The sequence below is a fragment of the Aythya ferina genome, assembly GCF_964211825.1.
Source record: "Aythya ferina genome assembly, chromosome: 5".
NCBI classification, from domain to species: Eukaryota; Metazoa; Chordata; class Aves; order Anseriformes; family Anatidae; genus Aythya; species Aythya ferina.
The window spans coordinates 21,617,752-21,640,403 of NC_140301.1; the positions used below are offsets into that span (position 1 = coordinate 21,617,752).

At 38.0% G+C, this 22,652-nt stretch overlaps 1 protein-coding gene across 11 annotated transcripts in view; it reads left to right on the forward strand.

The window, feature by feature from the left end:
• Positions 1-22,652, forward strand: part of HECTD1 (HECT domain E3 ubiquitin protein ligase 1) — a 63,290-nt gene that overhangs the window by 6,503 nt on the left and 34,135 nt on the right. For 7 of the 11 annotated variants that reach the window (XM_084521188.1, XM_084521195.1, XM_084521186.1 and 4 more), the window contains exons 3-12: positions 13,584-13,818; positions 14,719-14,946; positions 17,232-17,513; positions 17,760-18,048; positions 18,388-18,464; positions 18,552-18,650; positions 18,987-19,101; positions 19,689-19,863; positions 21,240-21,378; positions 21,594-21,764. In XM_084521188.1, coding sequence (XP_084377314.1) covers positions 13,584-13,818; positions 14,719-14,946; positions 17,232-17,513; positions 17,760-18,048; positions 18,388-18,464; positions 18,552-18,650; positions 18,987-19,101; positions 19,689-19,863; positions 21,240-21,378; positions 21,594-21,764 — 1,810 coding nt within the window. Of the gene's footprint in view, positions 1-13,583; positions 13,819-14,718; positions 14,947-17,231; positions 17,514-17,759; positions 18,049-18,387; positions 18,465-18,551; positions 18,651-18,986; positions 19,102-19,328; positions 19,466-19,688; positions 19,864-21,239; positions 21,379-21,593; positions 21,765-22,652 lie in introns of those variants that run through there. The other 4 variants (XM_084521191.1, XM_084521192.1, XM_084521194.1 and 1 more) reach the window with 2 other exon arrangements.

The following is a 22,652-nucleotide window of genomic DNA, read 5'->3' on the forward strand; positions in this document are numbered from 1 at the left end:
ACTCATGTATTAGCATTAAAAAAATTGGTGGCATATTCATCTTCTGGTGATAATGAGTCACAGCCACTGTTAGTCACTTAGCATGAAGAATGGCTAACATTTTAACAGCAGCACCAGCCAGTAGTGTGAACTGCAGAAACTTCATGAGTGAATGGAAACGGCTCTGCTAAGCAATTGAGAAACTCACCATGGTTATAAGTGTTAGTCCCAAACTGTAGTTAAACCATATGCTATTAAGTCAACTTTAACAGGAGTTTTAAATATTCATTTTTTATAAGAATTACTGAAAGGGCGTTTTAATGTTTGAATTGTTAAAGGTAATTTCCAAGACCTGTAGAGACTGTTAGCTGCAGTCTCACACTGTTAATAGAGGCCTTCTCCACGTGTGTGAACTTGTCTTTTTCTCTCTCTGTTTTTTTCACTTTATTTGGGCAAAATAAAATGGGATCTCTTCAGATCTGGGCTTTGTGCTGCTACTATCTTTGTATGCAAGAGTAAAAGTATTCATCAAGAAAGATGTTATTTAATTTTTTTCTATAATTTTGATGAAAGCTTGTAAAACAAGGCAGTGATATAACAAACAGTGAAACCTGAGTAAAACCTTTTCTACACTGAACAGATGAAATTTCTGTTTTGGCACTGCCCGAAGACATCTCCGTATATTTAGCATTAACAGATGGGGGCATCAATGAAGTATCAAGAGTTGTCAGCCTATTTTACAAACATAAACAAAAATTACACAAAGGATTAAAATTGAGGGTTCTAACGTATAAAGTAGAAATCCTTTCAGTTTAGTTTTTAAGGTGAAATATATTTATTTTAACTTAGCTTACATTAAACTCTGTTCTTCACTGAGGTATATATTCACTAGAGAAAAGGTGTCTCTCAGCCATGTCATGCTAACACGTCTTAAGTGTAAGACGAAGTTCTAGTGAACCAGATTATTTTGATATGTGCTAGTGAGACTGTAGTAAAATACTGTGGAAAAGTTCATCTTTACCTCAGCCTCATCGCCTAAAACTACAGGCTTCTTCATCATGATTTCACTTTAGCTTGCTTGAAACATAACCCCCCAAAAAGAAACAAAACAAATTTGGTTGGTATTTCATAGTGGGGAGAGAATTCCAAAATGGGAGAAGAGCTGAGTATTCTTTGTGCTAGTTTTGTTTAGTAAGCAGATGTATAGCTCCAGTAAATCAGAACTGCATGCAGACAGAAAAGCAATTTCCTTGTAGAGACAGGAATAGGAATCTGAAGTGCTGGTTTTCAGGCCTATTTTAATGTTTGTGTTGACTTTACAAGCATTTTTGCAATTCAGAAAGCGGTGACGTGCCCTTTAACAGATTTAGCAGTCATGATAAAAGTAACAGGCTGAGAGGGCAGCTCATACCGATCAGCCGTATTAAGGTGGATTGAAAAATCACTCATGATGTATGTCCGCTACAGGTTTGCCTGGTTTTGTTTGTTTTCAGTCAGCCCATTCTCATGTGTGTGTTTTGTTTTTCTTCCTCTCCTGGAGTGCAACCATCAGTGCATGGAGACAAGCATTGCTGTCAACTATAGAGTGCCAGTGTCCATTGCTTAAACCTTGTGAAGTGTATGTTAGTGAATTACTAGTTTGGGCTGATGCGGCTGTATCTCGCAATAAATGTAATTTTGTGAGCTTCACAATGGCAAGAATTGTGTGGTTCCTGGTAACTTTTTGCCTTCCTCAGAGGATGTGGCAGCAGCGAAATGCTGGTGCTGGAGTTATTCGCTCTGCGGGTGGATGTGAATGTGGTGGAATCTCTAGCACCCCGCAGATTGCCCTTCTGAGATGGAAAGCACAGGCACAGCAGGGGATGTGCAGTATTTTGCAGGGAGCTAGCGTGTTACAGCTTAATGTTTAGAATTATTTCTGACTTTTAATTCTGTCTGGGTTTTGCTGTTGGTTGGTTTGGGTTTTTCTCTTTTGTTTTTGCAATGGTAAAGGGTTTTAACGCCCAAACCTCTTTCTGTTCTCTTTTTGTAAAATGGGAATTATGGCCTCATAGTCACAGGTATTATGGAGATTAATTGGCCTTGTCTAGTCATTTTGAGAATCTTAATGGTTACAGATGCCAGAAGGGAAGATTAGGTCATCCAAATAGACATCCTCTGTCATGTCACAGGCCCCTGTATTTTACCTGGTTGTTCCTGAATCGAGTGTTTCGTTTGACAGAGGCATACCACGTACTTAACACTCTTCAAAAGGCATCCTACCTCATTTTAAATGCATCGGGTCAAAGAGCTTACCCCCCTGTTTCACTATCTCATCTACTGGCCACTTGCCTTTGTTGCTGAACTTTGCTTGTCCTTTTCTATGTGAATTGGCCGGGCTTCTGCGATCTGTGAGGGGTTGCTGGTGCTCCTCTTCCTCTGGGGTTACCAGTCGGAACCGTTGCTACGGGGAATGTACTAGCACACACGGGTCTAGTCAGCTCTTGATCTTACTCCCCCTCTCCAGCTCTTCAATTTCCAAAACTTTTTAGAAATATTTTCCGGTCTTGGCTTCATCTGTGCTGTCTATGTTAGTACCTGTTTCTTACCATTAGCAGTTATCCAGCATTTAGTTAGATGTTTCCAAGAAGTTGTGGAAGCCTGGTCTTGGTTACTTACCTTCAGAGCTGCTTTCAGGATATGGTTGCTCACTTTTTAGGTATGGCTTGATGTGTTACCCAGACTGAGGTCAGAAACGTGGCATTTGAATGTGTTGTAAAGACATTTTGTTGAAGTGAGCCTGTGCCCCTGAGTAGTCCTGACAATTCTGTATAACTCATCACAGTGTCTTTGCTGTTATTTATCAGTCTGCCAGTTTTTCTGTTTTTCCCCCTTAAAGTATCATTACTGTCATATTTGAGTGTATCATCTTTTTGTTCTGCTTTTTTGTGTGAGAGGTAAAATTAAAGTGATCTGTTCTTGCAGCCACTGCACAGGAGATGGGTGCAGAATTTTAAAAAATGCAATAACTTACTGTCTTAAAGGTTTCCATGTCCTAATAGATTGGATGAGACCACTTTGAAATAGATGACATCCTTTCTTGGATGACTGTACTAGTAAATTATTTTCAATATTGGCCTCTTCTGAAGAGGGTACTTACGAGGCATGGCCTACATGGGTTTTCAGAAGGTTGATAATGGGGAAATGGAAGATTTCTTGTGTAAGACTGGCTGTATGCAAATATCACCTGGATCCAATACTCAAGGACTAAAATCTGCCTGTGAGTTGGTAACTTTCACAAGGCTACTTGGAGAGCGCTTAATGGGAAAGGTTTCTAATGGACACAACGCAAAATCACCCCGGTTAGCCCTGACTAGCTATTTCAGTTCTCTGTGGCACTGTGAAGTTCATTACTTTTTCTTTTGATTTCAATTTAAATAGTTCATATTAATGGCGTTACTTCAGGCTTAGCATGCTTGGCTTTTGAGTTTTGTGTGAATACAGCATCTGTTTAAAAACTGTAGGAAAATGAGGAACTTTGTGCTTTTTTTTATTTTTTGTGATAGATGCACACTTCAAAATTATTTGAGTGCAGTTTTAGTTTAAGTCAGTTCTCCTTTTGAGTACCTGGAAATCCATCAGAAGCCAGCAGGGAGATGTCCATATTTAGGCACATTCAGAAAATTATGCTTTAATTGCTCATTTCATTTTGAAATATTTACAAATGAAATGTGTACTTGAGCTGTTATCTGTTTGCGCAGTTGAGATTGCTCCCAGTGAAAACCACGTAGAAGTATCTGTAAATTCTTGAATTTATTCAGCCAGGGTGGACCACGTTTCAGCAAAATATTTACAGAACGGATTAGTACCCTGAGGCATGGCATGTCTTTCACGAGATACTGAAAAATGCAAAATATAACCCAACACATTCTAGAGCAAAGCTATTCCTTGAGAATTTACCTTGTGGAAGCTGTCTTCTTGTAGCTTTTTTTTCACCTTACCCGGTTGATATTGATTGAATGTGTCGTAGAATATTTAAATGCGTTCCCCCTAACAGCAAGCTCTCAGAACAGGGTACAGCTGTCTGTCATACCAGTGCTGAAGTACGCACAGAGGTGTACTTGTTTAACTACGGTGGTGGTGGTGGCTGTCTTTTTTTGTAATGGTACACTGCAAGGTACTCGCTACTTTGTGTTGTGAGAGAGCATCTTCTGCTGCCTGTGCAACTCGTAAAAGCTAGTCCTTACCGTGAAGGTAAGATCTGACTGACAGCATGTTGTCTCTTCGAAAGCTGGCATCACCTCGGCCTCGCTGATTTGTGTGTTTGCTTATTAAATGAAATTGTTCCACTTGGCTTTACTGAAGAAAGTCAGAAGGTTGGAAATGCAATGTCCAGTTGATGCTTTCTCATAATTTTCTACATAATATTTCTACATGATATTTCTTTTTTTTTTTTTTTTTTTGTCTTCCTGTTCTTGTGTTCACACCCCTTCTATATGGGAGAACCAGGAGGCCAAAACGATACACTGAGTTTGTGGGAATACCTGCGTGTTTGCCAACACCTGCACAAAATTAGCAAAAAGCATGCCAGAATACAGGAGGCTTGAGAGATGCTGCAGCTGAGCTGTTCTTTATTTAGCCATAAAAGGAAGTTTGAAAGTGTTTCTAAATGTCAGATTTGAATCCTAAATTAATTTAATTTATATTAATATGGAGTTTCTGCAGGAATAGATACTGGATGGAGCTGTTAACTCTAGCTTTACTGGCCTGATTGCAGTTAAGAGTAGAGAAAAAGTATTTTATAATTATAAGTTCTAATCATAGCTTGGTGTTTCTAAAGTCTGAAATGTGAAAGTTTTCTGGGATTTATTGCTTCTGTGACAGCGCTATAAGAAAACAATGCCAAGTATGTATCAGAAATGGGCCCAGAGGAATACGTGCGGGCAGTGAAGGTGTGCAGGCAGTTCTCTTACGGGTGATCTTGATTACTCTTCTGTGGGTTTTGGTTGATACGTGGAAACAAAACGAAGTTTCAGTAAAAGAAACAGTGGGGGAAAGCCAGAGATCTGAGATTTCCGCCCATAGGAAGAGCCGCAGAAAGGAAAAGAGTCATTAAACAAAAATAGGTCAGAATTACCACTGCTTGAAGAACAAACCAACGTGCAAGATGTATGTTCTTTGCAACTGAAGTTGTGCGACACGTTGTCAAACAAGTGGTATATTTAACTGGTGTGTTTTTTAAAAGGAAGTTACTAATGAGGTTTGCATGCAGTGTTTTCATTTATCAAACACTTAAATACAGCAAAGGATTATTAAAACTGTGTAGCCATATACAATACCTTATTTTTGCACTTGTAGCGGGTCTGAGCAGATGGTATGCAGGGAGCACTGGCAGGCAGCTGAGGTTGGTTTTGTGCCACAAGTCACAAGGCTGGGCCCTGGCGCCCGCAGCCAAAGGTTCTGCCACATGACAGGGAGTGCTGGGAGGAGCGGAGTTAACCATTTGGGGCATGAAGTGCCTTGGTTTCTTCCTTATTTTTTTCTTTTTTTGGTAGCTTGAAGACTACTGCTGGGTTTAAACAATGTTGTTGCTGTTTTAGGCAAGGCTTTTGAGTACATATAAAACACGAAAAGTAATTACAGAGATGAGTTTACGGTGCCTATTTTTACTTCCGTGGTATCTTTGTACACAGGCATGCTGCAAAATCAGCTGAGTCACTTCGTTCGCGTTGAAGGGCTTAGCGCCGGCAGGAGCCTACTGCTCTGGTGGTGTGAGAAGTCTGCATCCCTGGAGGTGCTCCTGTTCCTGAAAGAGGACATGGAGATTCAGACATATGTGTGTCGACATACGGGGTTATGCTGCAGCATAATAATTACATAGCTAAATTTCCCTAGCCTTGTGAAGTTTAGAAAATGTTTTAGATCAACTGCATTTGCTGTAGAGGAAGAATGTGTATTGAAGAATTTGTATATTTTGGACTTCAAGCTCATTTTGGTACTGAAAGTGAAATTTCTTTATATATACTAAATTACATAGAATCAGCACTTCGAGATATGGTTTAGATCTCTTCATGATATACAGGGAACAGAGAATGCTCTAATACTGTAATCTTAATGGAATAGGATATAAAGGGAAAATATTGATACTGAATAGTACTTTTAACTTATTTTTTATTAATTTATCTTTTATTAAAGAGTCTTCCTGTAAAGTTCTTTGAAACCTGGTGGGTGGGAGACTTGTAAGTTAGTAGCAGAAGCTCTTATCCTGGGAGCAGAGGAATAAAGTTGGGTGGACAACCAGAAAGGAGACTGGGGGTACCTGGTAAGAGCTGTAGTAGTGGTCACAGAGCATAACTCATTACGTAATGACTGGTCCTCGTTTGTAATCACTCCTAAAGAAACTTCCCTCTTTGAAGGAAGCGTCCAGTGTGGCACTCCTGGAAATGAAAACCTAGGGTTCTAAAGATTCTTCCTCAGTTTTCATATTTGTTTAGAAGAAGTGCATAGATAATCTGAACTTTAAAGCTACCTATTGGCTCAAATTAGGCATTATTTTCTAGTTTGAAAGAATAAAAACTATTACAAAATAGATTTTTTTCTATATTGAAACCAACTCACTGCTATGGTTTCGTTTGTTCCATTGCAAATAGCCCATTGTGAACAGAGTGTTTTTTTTTCAACTTCGAGTATTCAGTAACAATTTATTTTTATTTCTTCTCATATATATATATATATTTATTTATATATATATATATATATATTTATTTATTTATTTTCCTGAGATACCTTTTGCTAGTTATTATACAGCTTAGATAGAAGCAACATGGTGAAACCAGTTGTGATACTGGGATGCCTTAAGATTAGAAATGATGAGCTTGTTTTGTTTGTTTTTTTCTCCTCACTAGGAATTTAGGCCTACAGTGATGAAAGGAGTTTTTGTGTTCTTTTCTCTTAGATATCGAAAGTATTGTAGATGGAAGGGTAGTGTAAGTTGGATGCTGGGTGCTGTCCTGTCCCATCAGTTCATCTAGTGCAGCAGTTATGCCCTCAGCCTCTCTTCTGTTGAGCATTTGAGCAGCCCTGTTACTTTTCCTGTGCTTTTTGAAGGTGAATCCAGCCTGTGGCCACTGTGGCACAGACACCCCTGGATGCGTTGCTCCACTACCTCTCAAAGGACACTTGAGTTCTGAGCATCGTCTTGGTTGGAACAGCACTAGGGGCTGAGTTGTTGATGGCTCCTAATCTTTGGAGCAGCTATTTGGTACGGTGTTACATCCCTTTCATCTGCAGCGGCCTGCCTAAGGAGGCCACCAGGGGTTTGTCCTGGACTTTAGGCCTGACGTACATCATGGCTTGTCTGACTCACTGTTTGGTTCCTACTGGTGTTAAGTGTATTTATGTACCTGGTGCTTCATTTTCATTATTTAAAACAAACAAAAAATGGCTGTTTGTTAGAAAATCCTGTCAGGAGCTGGTTGCTAGAAATGTTGCCAGGTGTGCAGTGGATTTCTCCTCCCTGTGCTGCTTCCACTTACACTTCAGTAGCAAGGTGTCTTTACTCAAGACTGGATCAAGTGAAAACTGAAGGACTCGGAGGCCGACAGACCATCTGCTAGGAAGGACAGGACTTCCCCTTCCTTCCAGGAGTCCAGTGGCAGTGCACAGAACCTCCCAGTGGCGCAGCATGGAGGTGCACACTTGTGTGCCCCTGGTATGGACAGGCCAGTGTTGCAGGTCTCCCATCGAGTGCTGGTGCTCCCTTTTTCGCCTTCCAGTCCTTCCTCTGGCACCATCACGCAGACACATTCTCATCCCTTAGACACGCAGGGCAGATACTCGTAGCTGCAACCAGGAGGAACGCTTGAGGTAGCTTAGTGCAGATTTGGGGATTAGTGGGTGAGGACTGTAATGCTGAGCTGTGTACTTCTGTTTGTAACACGGTTCTCCACACCAAACCTACAATGAGCAAACATCTTCAAAATGTGACAGCTGTGTAATTTTAAGCTGTAATTGTTCTACCCACCTGTTGGAGAAGTCACACAGCACTGGGGATGTGTTGGTACGCCCTTCTGTGCTGTTAGGGACCAAAACCACCTAGGTGCTGGGTGCGTGTCACAACCAGTACTTCCAGCTCCTTGGCCAGCAGTAGCTGGAGCGGCTGCGAAGGCCGGAGTGGACTTCAGCAGGCAAAAAGAGTCTGAAATAAGCTGCATGGGGTGTGCCTGGGTAAGTAGCTATTCTTATCTAGTGGGGCACTTGCATGTGGCTTTCCCCAGGAAACAACCACAGCAGCGTTAATTCTACAGAACATTGAAGTTTGCTTGGTGTCCCCTCCAGGAGGACGTTTCACAGGTGTGTTAATCCCTTTTTAAATCTCTGCAGCAGTCAGCCTGGTTTGTCTAGTTGAGTAATAAATTTACTCGCCTTTTATAGAGCAGTTGCTCTTGATGCTACCTGATCTTCCAAGCCTGGGCGAAATACTTTGGCAGCAGGTGTATCTTTGTTTCAGAACCAAGCTCAAAGCTAGCTGAGCTCTTTTGCAACCGTCCATAAGAGGAGTAGCACCTGGCTGTGGGTTGTGGGTCTTGGTGGGAGTGTTAGTGCTCGCCGTAGAGCCAAGCAGGGCGGTTTCCTGTCTGCTCGTTCTGCGTGCTTGTACAGAATTATGATTTAGGTAGCAACTGTGGGCTGAATGACAGCAGCACAACTCACTCTTTTGGTATCTTTTGGAGAAACTGGAATAAAGACAAGCCTCCTTGGAGCCTCTCTATTGGAATAGCAGAAATGCTGCTGGTGACAATAAACTGGTGGTAATGCTTTAAGAAGATGTAAGGAAATGAAATAAGGAAATCCAATGCCAAGATATGATATGCTGATCAGTGAATCACAGCTCTCAAAACTGCTGAGATATCTGTCTGTATCTGTCCTATTGTACAGCTAGGTTTTAGTTTTACAAGGCTGGAGTCTGTTGTTTGCACTGTGCTTAGTACAATAACATCCTGATCTGGGACAAGAAGGCTCGGATGCTGTAACACAGCAAATATTATGGCTTGTGTGTCACAGGCAACAGATTATGAGAAGACTGGGCAGTGAGGAGAGAAGTTCAGAGCTTCTGAACTTGAATGGGTGAGGCTCAGTTGATCTGAAGTGTCTGAAGATCACAAGACTGTAGGGGGAAGAAAGCAGCATTCAAAACATGCAGAGTATGAGTGCATGTGTACACATTCCTGCCAGCTTGCTTATGTGATGGTGGTAACAAAAGGCAGTCAATTAATTACATCTGTGCACAGCAAGCTCCTCCTACTCGCTTGTCTGGCTTAGTTCAACACGGAAACTTCCTTTCTTATTCATCGTGTTCTGCACAGTCAGAATATTGTTTAAATCCTAGGAAATAGTTCACATACTAATGGACCTTTTGTCTTGTCTCAAACTCTTAAGACCCTAGAGTGAAAGGCTATTTGACAAGGCTTGGACAAGGCTTCTTGAAGACATATCTCAAAACTGAACACCTAACCTGATGATTATGTTTTGACAGAATTATAAAAAGCTTGTAGCAGATCAGAGGAGCTGTTGTAAGCAAGTAGTGAAGAACCTTGCACACTCTGCTTGATAATAAATGTATTTAGTTCCATTTATTCCATTCCATCCATTGGTACATTGTAGACTGCTTTGTATTTGGTATCTGAGAATATGGTTGATGACTTGAATTTATTTTCAAAGTCATTGTTATTGTTGCCATCATGTTTTGGGCTTGAAAAAATATGCTTGATCTCTTGCCAGCTATGACCTCCTTTTAAAAAAAAAAACAAAAAAAAAAAAAAAAACAAAACAAAACAGTAGCTGTATAAAACAGATTCCTAGGGCTGTGTTTATATAACGGCAATAAAACTACTCACAACAGTTTCACTGGCAGAGGCTCGGGACTGATAAAGCCTGATTCTGTTATGCCTTCCTCTGAAATAGTTCGGACTGCCGCGTGCATTTTATTGCCTGGTGTGACTTCAGGAATAGCTTCATTTGTCTTACTGTGCTGTGTAGAGCTTAACCAAAATTGTTTAAGTTGAGAGAGAGAGAAGGGGAAAGATAATGGTAACTACGTTTTCTGTGCCAAAGGAGGGAGAAAAAATGTGGATTTGTTGTGTTGCAGACTGAGACAAAACTTCTGGCTTCATTTTTGCCATGTTCCAGATAATGTCTGAGTACAATGAAGTTTGTACTTTGTTTACTTTGAAGATTGTGTGAGCTGTAACAAGGACAGAGCTTTCTTTTCTCTTTATTTTCATCCTTTGTATGACTGACTGCATTGACATGAACCATCCTGGATTTAGCTTTCTGAGAACAGATGTTTCTGTTGCACACAGATTATGTGATTTGGTACCTTAGTTTGCAGTTTTGTCCAGAGCGTTCGGTTAGAATGCTGGGCTCTGCACTGTTAGGCACCCGATGTTTAAAACTACTTAATGAGGTCTGCATTGGAATGAATTAATTTAAAAAAAAGGGGGGGGGGGGAGGAAATCATTTAAAGGTAATATGCATTACAAATGATTGTTTTGCACTACGTTGACATGTACTGGAATAGATAGTGTGTAAAATTTCATGCAACAAAGCCAGCATGTTTCGTTCTGTTTTAGTTTCAAGTTTGATTTTGTGTGAATTGCTTCTTGATGTGCTGCAGGAAAAGGGAGGGAAAAGAAGATGATTTCTTAGCAGTTAAATGAAAACTTCAGCATTGCTTTTATTTTTGCTTCTTTTTTATTTTCATCTTTCATTGTTGTCTTTTTCTAAAATGTTTCTGCTGCCTCTTCTACGTGATGTAGCCTAGTTCGCAACTTCCACTTGCTAGCAGTATCCAACAAACAAAACTAAAAAATGATATGGACCTGGTAAAAGGAAGGCCAGGTACACAGAGCTCAGAGCTTGAAGTCGCTTGGAGGTCTTCTCTGTGAAAGCTCTTGTTAAAATTAGATCAGTTGCTGTTTTTAGAAGGGATATCTATCTATCTATCTATCCCTTATATATATATAAGAACTTTATGTTCTTAGCATTATTGCTGCTCTTACAGGAATTCAACATGTATAAGTGTAGTCAACAAATTTTAAGTCTGAGCAGCTTTTTCTTTTATGAACCAAGTAATTTCTACAGGCTAAGTATTGAACAAAGCTACAGTTTTTTCCTGAAAGCTCCTGATACAACTTGGTTGCCTTATTGGAGGACTGGAAATGTCAGAAAACAAATGCACTAACAGCAAGATGAGGTTGTTAGTTATTTGCCTCCCAATCTAAAAAACATGGTTCCTGACTAATTTGGCTAGCTGTTCTGGCAAAAAGTCATTAAAAAAAACCAACAAAATAAAACAAAAACAAACAAACAAAAAAGCATATGTTTTTGCCAGTGAGCTGTGCTCTTACAAGAAAAACATTGCTGATACAATCACAATGCACTGCCCTTTCAGTAGAATCATAGATCATAGAACTGGCAAAGTTCTATGTACTGGCAAAGAATTGGATATAAATGGTAGGCACTGAGTAACTTGGTCAGTGTTGTGCAATATGTGCCGGTTCTCAAGAACAGCTGCTTTAGAGACAGGACTGGAGTTCTTCCAGACTTTTAGATTTTCATTTTAAAATAAAAACTAAGTTGCATTTGTGCTGTCTTTTTATAAACTGTTGTATCATAAATACATAAAATGCTTAAAGATTTTTTATTTGTTACTTTTAATTCTTTGTGAAAAACCAGAGGCGCTTTTTCTGCTGCTATCTTTGGAAATCCAAGAACAATGGTTTACTGCTACTTGCTATCATTATAGTGGACTGTGGAGCTCCTTATCTTCAACTTGTCATGTTTTTTGTTTGTTTTGTAAGATTTGTTTGTTGGTAGATATTTTCTCACACCATACTGTTTGAAGAATACTGCTTATAGCAATGTTTTAGCGATAAGTTGCTGCGTAAAATGTAAAGGGTAAGAGACCCAGTAGAAAAGATGAGAACAGGTAGCACTGTCTTGATTTAAATTTTACATTCTGACATGATGCTTCTTATCTGACTGTATGGCAGGTACCTAATAAATTTCAGATTTATTTTTTTTAAGTGTCTAATGTCTTGAAAATGCATTTACAAGGCTAACTTTTCTACAGTGTGGAGTTGAGTAGCAAGTAATCTTAGAACAACTGGGATTATATGCTGTACAGACTAATAAAAGTAGATTTACCTTTATCAAAGCTTCGCTTATTCATATCAGGAAGGATCATTGGGCACTGCATTTATTTGTCAGGCAGGATTATTTGATTACTTTATATAGCATGGCCAGATTTTCAAGGGAAGTCTTAGCATGTTGCTCTCCCAGGATTTTGTGCCCTTGTGTGTGAATCACCGCACATACCGGGCAGAATATGGGGTGACCTCTGGGTTGGTCTACTGAATGATTAATCAGTGAGTACGTCACCTGTCCTCCAGACCAAAAGGCATACTACTGTTTTTGTTCTCTCTCTTTGGTTTTATAAAAGTTTGGGCCTCCTTTTCCAGACCAAGATCTTAATTTAAGGAAAAGTTGCAATATTTGCCTCGAGATTTATTTTCGGTCTTTTTCTACATCTTTTTCTACATCTAGGAATGAACGAGGTACTGAGTTATTTTAAATGCTGTCATGGCATGTATCTCCTTCACTTAATTCCTCACCTCTACCTTGGAAGTCTTCTACCACTGTAGTGAACAATCATTACATAAGGTTTTTCATTGCTAAATGGTTGTGTGCTGTTTCAAAATAAATTGTCTTAAAGTATACCTCTTCTGTCTTAAAGTATATCACAGAACTTTTGGTCCTGATCAGTCTTAACCACAGCTGTGATAAGCATTACGGTGACTATCCACTATGGTTTGCATCCTATTGTGTCAAAGGGATGGAAGGAGGACTGTTGCAGCTTGCTTAGGTTGTTATGGAGCTACAGGGATGATCTTGGCCATCCTTTCTGTATATGGAAATGAGGCTAACAGTAAGGAAAGGAGGAGAGCCAGAGGCTAACAAGGCATGGATATGAAGAGAAAATGTAGTACAGCAAGCTAAATTGACGATGTTCTCCATGAGGTTGGGGAAAAGAGAGAAAATGAAATAGGATAAGAAGGGAAGTGAGCATGTTTAAAACAGTGGGAAGAAGGGCCCCTCGGAGTTAAATTACGTAGCAAAACCAAGATCTTTAGTCTCTGTTATTGAACATAATATTTCATGGATAAGTAGCTATCTATCGTTACGAACATTGAAGCTCTGTTTAGAAGAAAATACATTCTGATGGGTGAAGTGAGAAGGAAGCCCTAAAATGACTTTTCAAGAGGATATTTTTTTCCCAACGTGATTGCAAAATTTCAAGAATATTTTTATTCTGTTTGGTTTCTCCCCTAATACAGCATCTTGGGGTTGGACCCGATGATCTCTTGGGGTCCCTTCCAACCCCTACAATTCTGTGATTCTGTGACCTTTTTAGATTACTTATTTGAATTTTGCGGTGCGTATGAGATGCCTGCTTTCTAATTAAATGCTCCAGACCAACTATAAATCTGTTAATGTGAATGAGTATGAAATATTTTAACGTAGAGGAACTTGTACAGTGTGGTAATGATTTTTGTTTTTTGCAGATGCCCTCCTCGAACTTTTTTACCAGCGCTGTGCAAAATTTTTCTTGATGAAAGTGCTCCCGACAATGTATTAGAAGTAACAGCTCGTGCCATAACGTATTATCTGGACGTATCAGCAGAATGCACCCGTAGGATTGTGGGAGTTGATGGAGCTATCAAGGCACTTTGTAATCGTTTAGTAGTTGTTGAACTTAACAACAGAACCAGCAGAGATTTGGCTGAGCAGTGCGTTAAGGTATGTGTTCTGCAGAATCTTCTCTTTTATAAGAAGGAGCTGGAAAACTTGCAATTCCAGAAGAACTTACTCATATTCTAATCCTATATATTATAAAAATGTGAAGCAAAACCATGCCCAGTATGTTAAAATTTATGTGTCAACTATGTTTTCAATCTTTACGTTCAGTCTCGTGCTTTTCAAAGCTGAAATTCCTTTAAAAATACAACTAGCTAGATATTGCTCTCTATATAGAAACTAAAAGTACTAGAAGAAAGTTTTCCTGTTTGTCTCCATGACTAGAATTCTGAGGGCTAATTTCATGCTAAAAAGGGAACGAGGCATCAATCCAGATACAGATAATTTACCTTATTTAAGAAATTATTTGCTGGTCATAGCTCCAATGCAGCCTTTTGAAGTATTCAGAAGAATTTCCAAGACCCTCAAAATCTTTTACGTATAGTATAACTCGTGCCTGTGTGGTAGCATGTAGTTTTATTCCCTGATTACTATTGCCTCAGAATTTACACCTAAGTTTCCTATTTATACTGTTCTTTCAAGTACCTCACTGAAGTAATAGGATTCATGGAAGTTTCAAAGCTCTCAGTTATTTTTGGTCTGAAGACTTCATTCTCCCAGGAAAAGGTGCTAGTTATTATCTAGCTGTTTGCCATGACTGACTGTTAAAACCATGCTATTGAGGGATTTTCTTGTATTTGCTCCTGTATTTAAGAAGAAAACTGTTAGTCTACCAGAGATTTCATCCCCTTAGGGGTGTTGAGGAAGAGAGGTGTTTTGTGGTGTTTTTTTGTTGTTGTTGTTGTTACTGTTTTGTTATTTAACTAGTTCTGTAGATGGATATAAACAAATAACTTAATTTTTATGTGTACTTTGTTATAATTAAATTTCATTTCATTTTAGGTGTTAGAATTAATCTGTACCCGTGAGTCAGGAGCTGTGTTTGAAGCTGGGGGGTTGAATTGTGTTCTGACATTCATCCGTGACAGCGGACACCTTGTTCATAAAGATACTTTGCATTCTGCTATGGCTGTAGTCTCCAGGCTCTGTGGCAAAATGGAGCCTCAGGATTCTTCATTGGAGATCTGTGTGGAATCGCTGTCTAGTTTATTAAAACATGAAGACCATCAGGTAATAAAATAGTTGGCTCAAACTATGAATTTAACATCCATAACATTTAATAAATGAATGGCTAGGTAGTTTTGTACAGTCTCCACAACTATGTTCACAAAACAGTTGTTATATTTGAATATTGTGGTAGTCTTTTTGTACAGTTGTGATGACAAGAGAATAAAAATGCTGCTTAGTGTTTGACTGCAAGTGCTGTTGTGTGAATGTGATCTTATTCAGCCTCTGAAAAGTTCATTGAAAAATGTCCTGCAAATTTTTCAGTGTTTTTTGAAATACTTCCAGAATTAATTATTGTTTTATGTCTGCACCTCAGTCACTACTAAATTGAGCATAAGTAAAAGACAAAACTCAACTTTTTTTGTTGCCTAAGAGAAACAATAAAAACAGTCATAGTTGATGCTAAAATATTACACTGACAGACAGTACTACTGTAACACCACTTCTTTACTGCAGTTTTATAAACCAAAGGTTATGTATACCTTTTAAAGTCTAGGAACTTAAAGTAATTAACTTCCTATTAGCAGAATCCCTTTGTGCTTGTCGTACTAATGCTTTGCAAATAGCTATTTAGCCAAATCCTTGCTGCATCCTTGCCAGGTTTCTTGTCAATGCCATTCTCTGTCCAAATTTTTCCCCCACCTCTGTCCCCATTCCTGACTCCATGCCACCCATACTCCTTAGTTTGGTTTATTAAGCGTGTCATATTTGTCATATTTGCCAGTGAGCTATGTTTTTGATGTGTTTTCAGATCTTTTTGAAAGAACCACTTGGCAGGGGGCTATCACACCAGCCATCTGAGAACAAGTCACCTTGGTTTTTATCCATTATATTACTTCATTAATGCACTTATCATCTGAGGCAAGCTAACCCTGAAATTTAGACCATAAGTCTGTAGTCTCTATCTGTTTCCCAATTTAAGATGCTTTAACAAAGCTATTACTGGGACTGTTGGAGATCTGAACAGGAATTCGAACTTTCAATAAGGTAGTCTTTCAGCAGTTAGGCTTCAAGAGAAGTTTGCTTAAGGTTGGAGTAACCCAGATCATAGTAAATGAATCTGTAGCTGTATCCTTGAGAAACGTATGTTGTGTGTGAAGGATGCCTCAGGATTTTTGACAAATGTTGATGGTTATTTTGGATTTGACCAGTATTTCTTTTTTATTTTTTTTCTTGTTTTACACTCCTGGATTTGGTCCCTTTCTGAGGGTAGCCAGCTAGTAATATCACTTGAGGGAAGAGTTCAAACCAGATGAACGTGGCCCTGAGAACAGCTTATCTGCATTTGTTGTGTTTTGTTTTGTTTTGTTTTTTTAACATTTCTACTTAGCTCATGGTTTGTGAGAAGAAAAGTAAATACCTTCCACAGTACTATTTAGCTTTGTTAACCTATGTAGTGTGCTAAATAAGCTGAAACATTCTTATGTATTTCTGACAGAGCAGTTCTGGTAACAATTAGTAAAGTATCTATGGTTTACATAAAGACTGATAGAACTGCTCATACCTCATCTTGTCAAAGAATGGGAGCAAAATGTCAGAGGACACAAATAGTCACCACTGTAAGTTAAAGAAAAAATCTCTTTTACAAGAGTACTGATAAATCAGAATGTTTGGCATGCAGGGACTGTGCCAGAAGTTTACCATGTAGTGCTTTTATTCAAGAGAATCTTTTTTTTTTTTTTTCCAAGTCCTTGCAAACAAAGGTTTATGCCTTTTAACTTAACAAAGTCTGTCTGAGTAGCTAATAATACTCAAATCTTGGTATGTGTATTGATAAGTAACAGTTTTCAGGTATGTGACAGCTGACAATCATTTTTGAAAATTGGCTGCACTGGAAGTAGATGACATTCTAGGGATAAGTACCGTAGTAATTCAGACCTTGGTAAGGAATAGGTATTTGTAGTTTTCATTACATCTTTTCTTGGGGTTAGTCTGGTTTGCTACCTCATGTTTAGGAAGGTAGATTGCCAGCTCACCTTGATGTACATGTGCAACCCTCCTGATACTATGAGGAGACACTTCTAGTGTAACGCGTGGTATGGATGAGAGAAACGTTAAAAACAGCAATACAGTCCTTCACTGAGTTTTTCAGAATGCTGTTGGGTTCTGACTTTGAGCTGTTAGGTTTTTTTTTGTTTGTTTGTTTAAGCTGTCTCTGTTCATTTACTTTGAAGGAAACCTGGAGAAATGAGTTCCTTCTGTGTCTTGTAGTTTTGTGAATATCCTGTTAGCATCTTCTCACCTTAAGTAACAGATGTTTCATCTTTTCACTTGCACTTCTTCTGTAGGTTTCAGATGGAGCTCTGAGATGTTTTGCTTCATTAGCTGACAGATTCACACGTCGTGGAGTTGACCCAGCCCCCTTAGCTAAGCATGGGTTAACTGAGGAGTTGTTATCTCGCATGGCAGCTGCTGGTGGGACAGTATCAGGACCATCTTCAGCTTGCAAACCTGGCCGGAGTAGCACTGGAGCACCATCTACAGCTGCAGACTCTAAATTAAGTAATCAGGTGTCAACTATTGTAAGCCTGTTGTCAACCCTGTGTAGAGGCTCTCCAGTAGTAACACATGTAAGAAATCATTTTATGCTACAGTTTTTTATTCTTTTTAATTTTTTTTTCTTCATGTATTTTAATATATACAAGATTTTGTTGTTATTTTATATATAGATATATAGATCTATTGATTATGAAAAAATATATATACATATAGGTTATTTATTTATTAAGAGGGGAAAAAAAGGAAACATTTCATATGGAAATGAAACCCAGTTCTGATAGTGTTTTCTAAAGCCCTGTATATTTTTTATTGTTCAGACTTTTAATTATTTCCAGGATCTCCTAAGATCTGAACTTCCAGATTCTATAGAAAGTGCGTTGCAGGGTGATGAGAGATGTGTACTGGATACCATGCGGTTAGTAGATCTTCTTTTGGTGCTACTATTCGAAGGGAGAAAAGCCCTGCCAAAATCCAGTGCTGGATCTACAGGCAGAATCCCAGGATTGCGAAGGCTGGATAGTTCTGGGGAACGTTCGCATCGGCAGCTGATAGACTGCATTCGCAGTAAGGACACTGATGCACTAATAGATGCTATTGACACAGGAGGTAAGGGAGAATTCTCTGAAAAAGAAAAAGCTAAATAAGGTATCTATGGTGTCATAACTTAAATTTTATTTTTTTAAATTAAATTATTTTTTTAATTTTTTAAGGTGCTACCTTAAAATTCTTTCTATACAAGTTACCTGGTTGAACAGTGTTTGTTAGTAATAACTTTTTTTTTGGATTGTAGTTAAAGGTATAAATGCTTTTATTGAAGGTGGTTAATTCCTTTTTTTTTTTTTTTTTTTTTTTTTTTTTTTAAGACCTGCAATTTACTTAACACTGCTGAAGCTTAATGTTTAATTCTGGGAACTTTAATTATTTTTATTTAATTGTATCTTTCAGCTTTTGAAGTAAATTTTATGGATGATGTAGGACAAACTCTTTTAAACTGGGCCTCAGCTTTTGGAACTCAGGAAATGGTAAATTAATTTTACACAATTTTATGAGTTTAGGATGTTTATATAAAGACATATGGAAAAACTAGTTTCCTTTTTCTTGTTTAACAGGTAGAATTTCTCTGTGAAAGAGGTGCTGATGTTAACAGAGGACAGAGGTCATCCTCATTACATTATGCAGCATGTTTTGGAAGACCTCAGGTAGCAAAGGTATGATTTAAATTGACATTGTAACATACTAAATTAATAGCCTTACATACTGAATTTCTGCCTTGTTCTGGCAGAAAAGTCTTTGTGCTCTGTCCAATATTTACATGTTCTTTACAGTGGTTATTGCAATACAAAATATTGGTTATGATAGGTCAGTAATGTGAATTAAAGTTTACTATTAACTTCACAGATATAAAAAGCATATTGTGTTCCAACTTTCTACACGTAATGTTTTACCTTTGCATGCTAGTGTAGGAAGGACATAGGGAAAAACATGTACTTCTTTGGAAGAAGGAATCTTAATGTTGTTTAATTTTTGAAAATATTTGTTCTCAGACTCTCTTGCGACATGGTGCAAACCCTGATTTGAGAGATGAAGATGGGAAAACTCCTTTAGACAAAGCTCGTGAAAGGGGTCACAGTGAAGTAGTAGCTATTCTTCAGTCTCCAGGTGAGAGCAGTTTTTAATTCTGAGAAATGCAAATATAAAGCAATTCAATTATTAGAATTTTACTCTATTAAGAATCATGAAAAAAATACAGTATTTTATGACCAGCCTTCCTTAGCCTTCAGATTACATATAAAAACTTCCATATTTTACATGTTCTTAAGGGCTGGGGGATTACAGAAGAAACTGCTGAGTGGACATGAGCAGTGCCAGTGGTCCTGGTCTTCAGCTGTGGAATGGGGCTAGACTGGGATTTTGCTGTGGGTTCGGAGGATGTCAGCCTTGGTAGCTTCTCTGGCATCCTTCCTTTCTACATGGAAGCTGCTCTTTACCTGTTCGTGAGGCTCTTGTAGCACTGGAGCCACAGGTAGCTAGCTGTCTGTTCATATTCAATTTTTGTTAAGGAATTTGAGCTTTTCTATGAGTGGTCTTTGGTGGTACTTTGTTTAAAAAAGTTGTTCGGTAACCAAGTTGTGCACATGTAGATTTCACATCTTAGGAATGTGTATTTATGTTCAGTTGCCTAGATGTTAGTAAGGAAACCTTCTTTCTTTTGTTTGAATGGTGTTTCTTTTTTGTTTGTTTTCTAGGGGACTGGATGTGTCCTGTTAACAAAGGAGATGAGAAGAAGAAGAAAGATGCAAACAAGGATGAGGAGGAATGTAATGAACCCAAAGGAGATCCAGAAATGGCACCCATATACTTGAAAAGATTATTGCCTGTGTTTGCACAAACATTTCAACAAACTATGTTGCCTTCAATAAGGTAATAGGCGTGACTGTCAATTTCCCTGCATATTTTTCAGTTCGTAATGTTCTGATAAAAAAAGCTAATGTCGATTTTTTTTCCAGTAAAAAAAAAAAAAAATGTAAAGCATTTAAAAGTAATGCAAGTGACTTGTAAACATATATCAGTTTGAGTAGAAGTGGTGGTTTGAAAAATGTTGAGTCTTATTTTTGCTTAATATTTTAAGTAGTTTTTGTTGCTGTTTTTTTTTTTTTTGTTATCACCTTTCTGGGGAAAGAGTGTCTTGGAAGAAATATGGTTAGCTGAAGTGGGAGAGAGAAGCATGCTCTTGACTGCTGAAGCATGATGGAAAAATACTATGTTCTTGTAGCACTTGGCACTGTGGATCATGTGTATTTGGTCACAGCTGTTCGTAGCTGCTATCATGGAGAGGAAAGCTAATGAAATAGTATCAAGATATATTAATGGGAAAATGAGAGAGACTGGGAAAAGCTATTTCAGAAGGTTTTGGAAGACTTCTTGTCAGCTTAAATGTTTATCAACTGAAGAAGATGCCCCTTATTGAGAGAATTAGAAATGTGATCTAATTTGTTACTTAAAAGGAATACTGTGGGTGGCATAAGATTTCTGATAAACTGTCTGACCAGAACCTCTCAGCCTTTTACATTATACAAACATAACATTTGCTTAATCTCTTGTATTCTCAGTGTATGGGTGTAGTACTTTTGGGCAGCTTAAACTTGGCCATTTTAACTAAAAGAAAAAAGAAATGCTGTTAACCGTTTCTGTAAGACTAACTTCTGTTGAAGATGTGAAAAGTAGTAGCTGTCAGTATTTTAGAGTTTTCTTTTTTAATCTGGTAAATCATGTATTTAAAAGTCACTCAAAAATAAATTCTGTTTTCATCATACACAAGTAACCAGATTCCATACTAATTTTACTTTTTAATATAGAAAATTGTATGGTTTTATAGACTTTAAAAAAGACTTTTTTTAGACTTCAAAACTCAAGAGATCTAACCAAAATGCTGGAAGTATGCGACAGATGTAAGGCTGAGATGGTACCTGGGAGGCAGATGAAGTGTGCAGAAGTGAATTGCCATCACTAAGTATGGATAAAGAGAGAATGTGGAATTGGTTTGACTGGGGAAGGGTGAAGGAGACAAAAATACAATAGACTGTCATGTAGAATCTAACAAATCTGTAGGTGGATTCTTGGAATTAATCTGAGATTTACTATCTGGCAACCAGAACTGGAATTCATTTCAAAAAATTATTTCTGTAAGCATGCATAAATGTAGTGCAAAAGCTATTTTTATCTTGAACTTCTTTGTTGCTTTGATTACCGTTTGCTTACTACTTGGTAAGAACCTTTTCTTGTGGTCTGTTTTAAAGGAAAGCAAGTCTTGCTCTCATTAGAAAAATGATACATTTTTGTTCTGAGGCGTTACTGAAGGAGGTTTGTGACTCTGATGCTGGCCACAATCTGCCCACAATACTGGTTGAAATAACAGCTACAGTTCTTGATCAAGAGGTAGGAAGAAATAACTTTTTCATTTTATTTATTTATTTTTTTGGTCCTAGTGAAACCACTGTAAAAATGGGATTATACTTATTGACTCCACATGCTTATTAATAGCTAACCTTAAAGTGTTGTTTATGGCATCCATCTATAACCGGCTATGATGTTCAGATATTTTTAAGTAGAGATCTCACTCACTGTTTCCTTTCTATCCCAATTTATGACAGGACGATGATGATGGCCATTTGCTAGCCTTGCAGATCATAAGGGATTTGGTGGATAAAGGTGGTGATCTTTTTCTAGACCAACTGGCTAGACTTGGTGTAATTAGTAAAGTGTCAACTTTGGCGGGGCCTTCATCTGATGATGAGAATGAAGAGGAATCTAAACCTGAGAAAGTAAGTGCAGAATTGCTAACTTTATTTGTTCTTGTAAAACCAGCACTTGTAATATAATTGTTTATATTATGAAAATGTACAGGGGAAGGTAGCTAGATAGGTTATTAATTTAATGCTTATTGTATGCACTTTTTTAATTGTTTTTATTGTTGTCATTATTGTTTTGTAACTTATTATCCCATTAGCACCTTATCTGTTGAGTTTTCGTATTTGTATTTACTTGGTGTCAAAACCTCTTGACTGCTGTCTTTGTCTTGTAGTTTGAACATGAGTACTAAACGAAATTAATCCTTTCTGAATGCAGTGCATCTCTTTCAATGTGCATGTATCAAGTAATTGCAGGTGGTTTTAAGCCTTGTTATGGATTGTAATGAAAACATAAAAACAAAAATAATTTTCTATGTGATGAAAAGCTTAAGGGCGCATTGAAGTTATTTGCTTATTTCCAACAGTAAGTTATGGACAGCTCAGATAATTTTCTTATCCATTTAATTAAGATTTGTAGTTATGCCCTAAGTTTTTGGTTTGCTTTGTGTTTTTTTTTTTTAGTGTTTGCTTAGGTATTTAAGAGCTGTCTGGACATGGTTTTGGACAACTGGTCCTAGGTGGCAAGGGAGTTGAACAAGATGACTTTTAGTGGGCTCTTCCAGCCTTAACCATTTTGTTCTCACAATATGAGTTTTGAAGAGAGGTGGGATATATATCTCTGTCAGTAGGCTGTTGTTATGGAGTAAATCTACTTGAAAAGAAATCTTTTCAAAGTATCTTATTCTGTTAATGAAAACTTTTAAAGATGGATTTTACAGACAGAAAAGCTTAGTTCCTATACCTTTTTGGCTTGAGTAATTTATTTTCTGCTTCAATTCTTTTCAAGATTTGTGTGTTCTG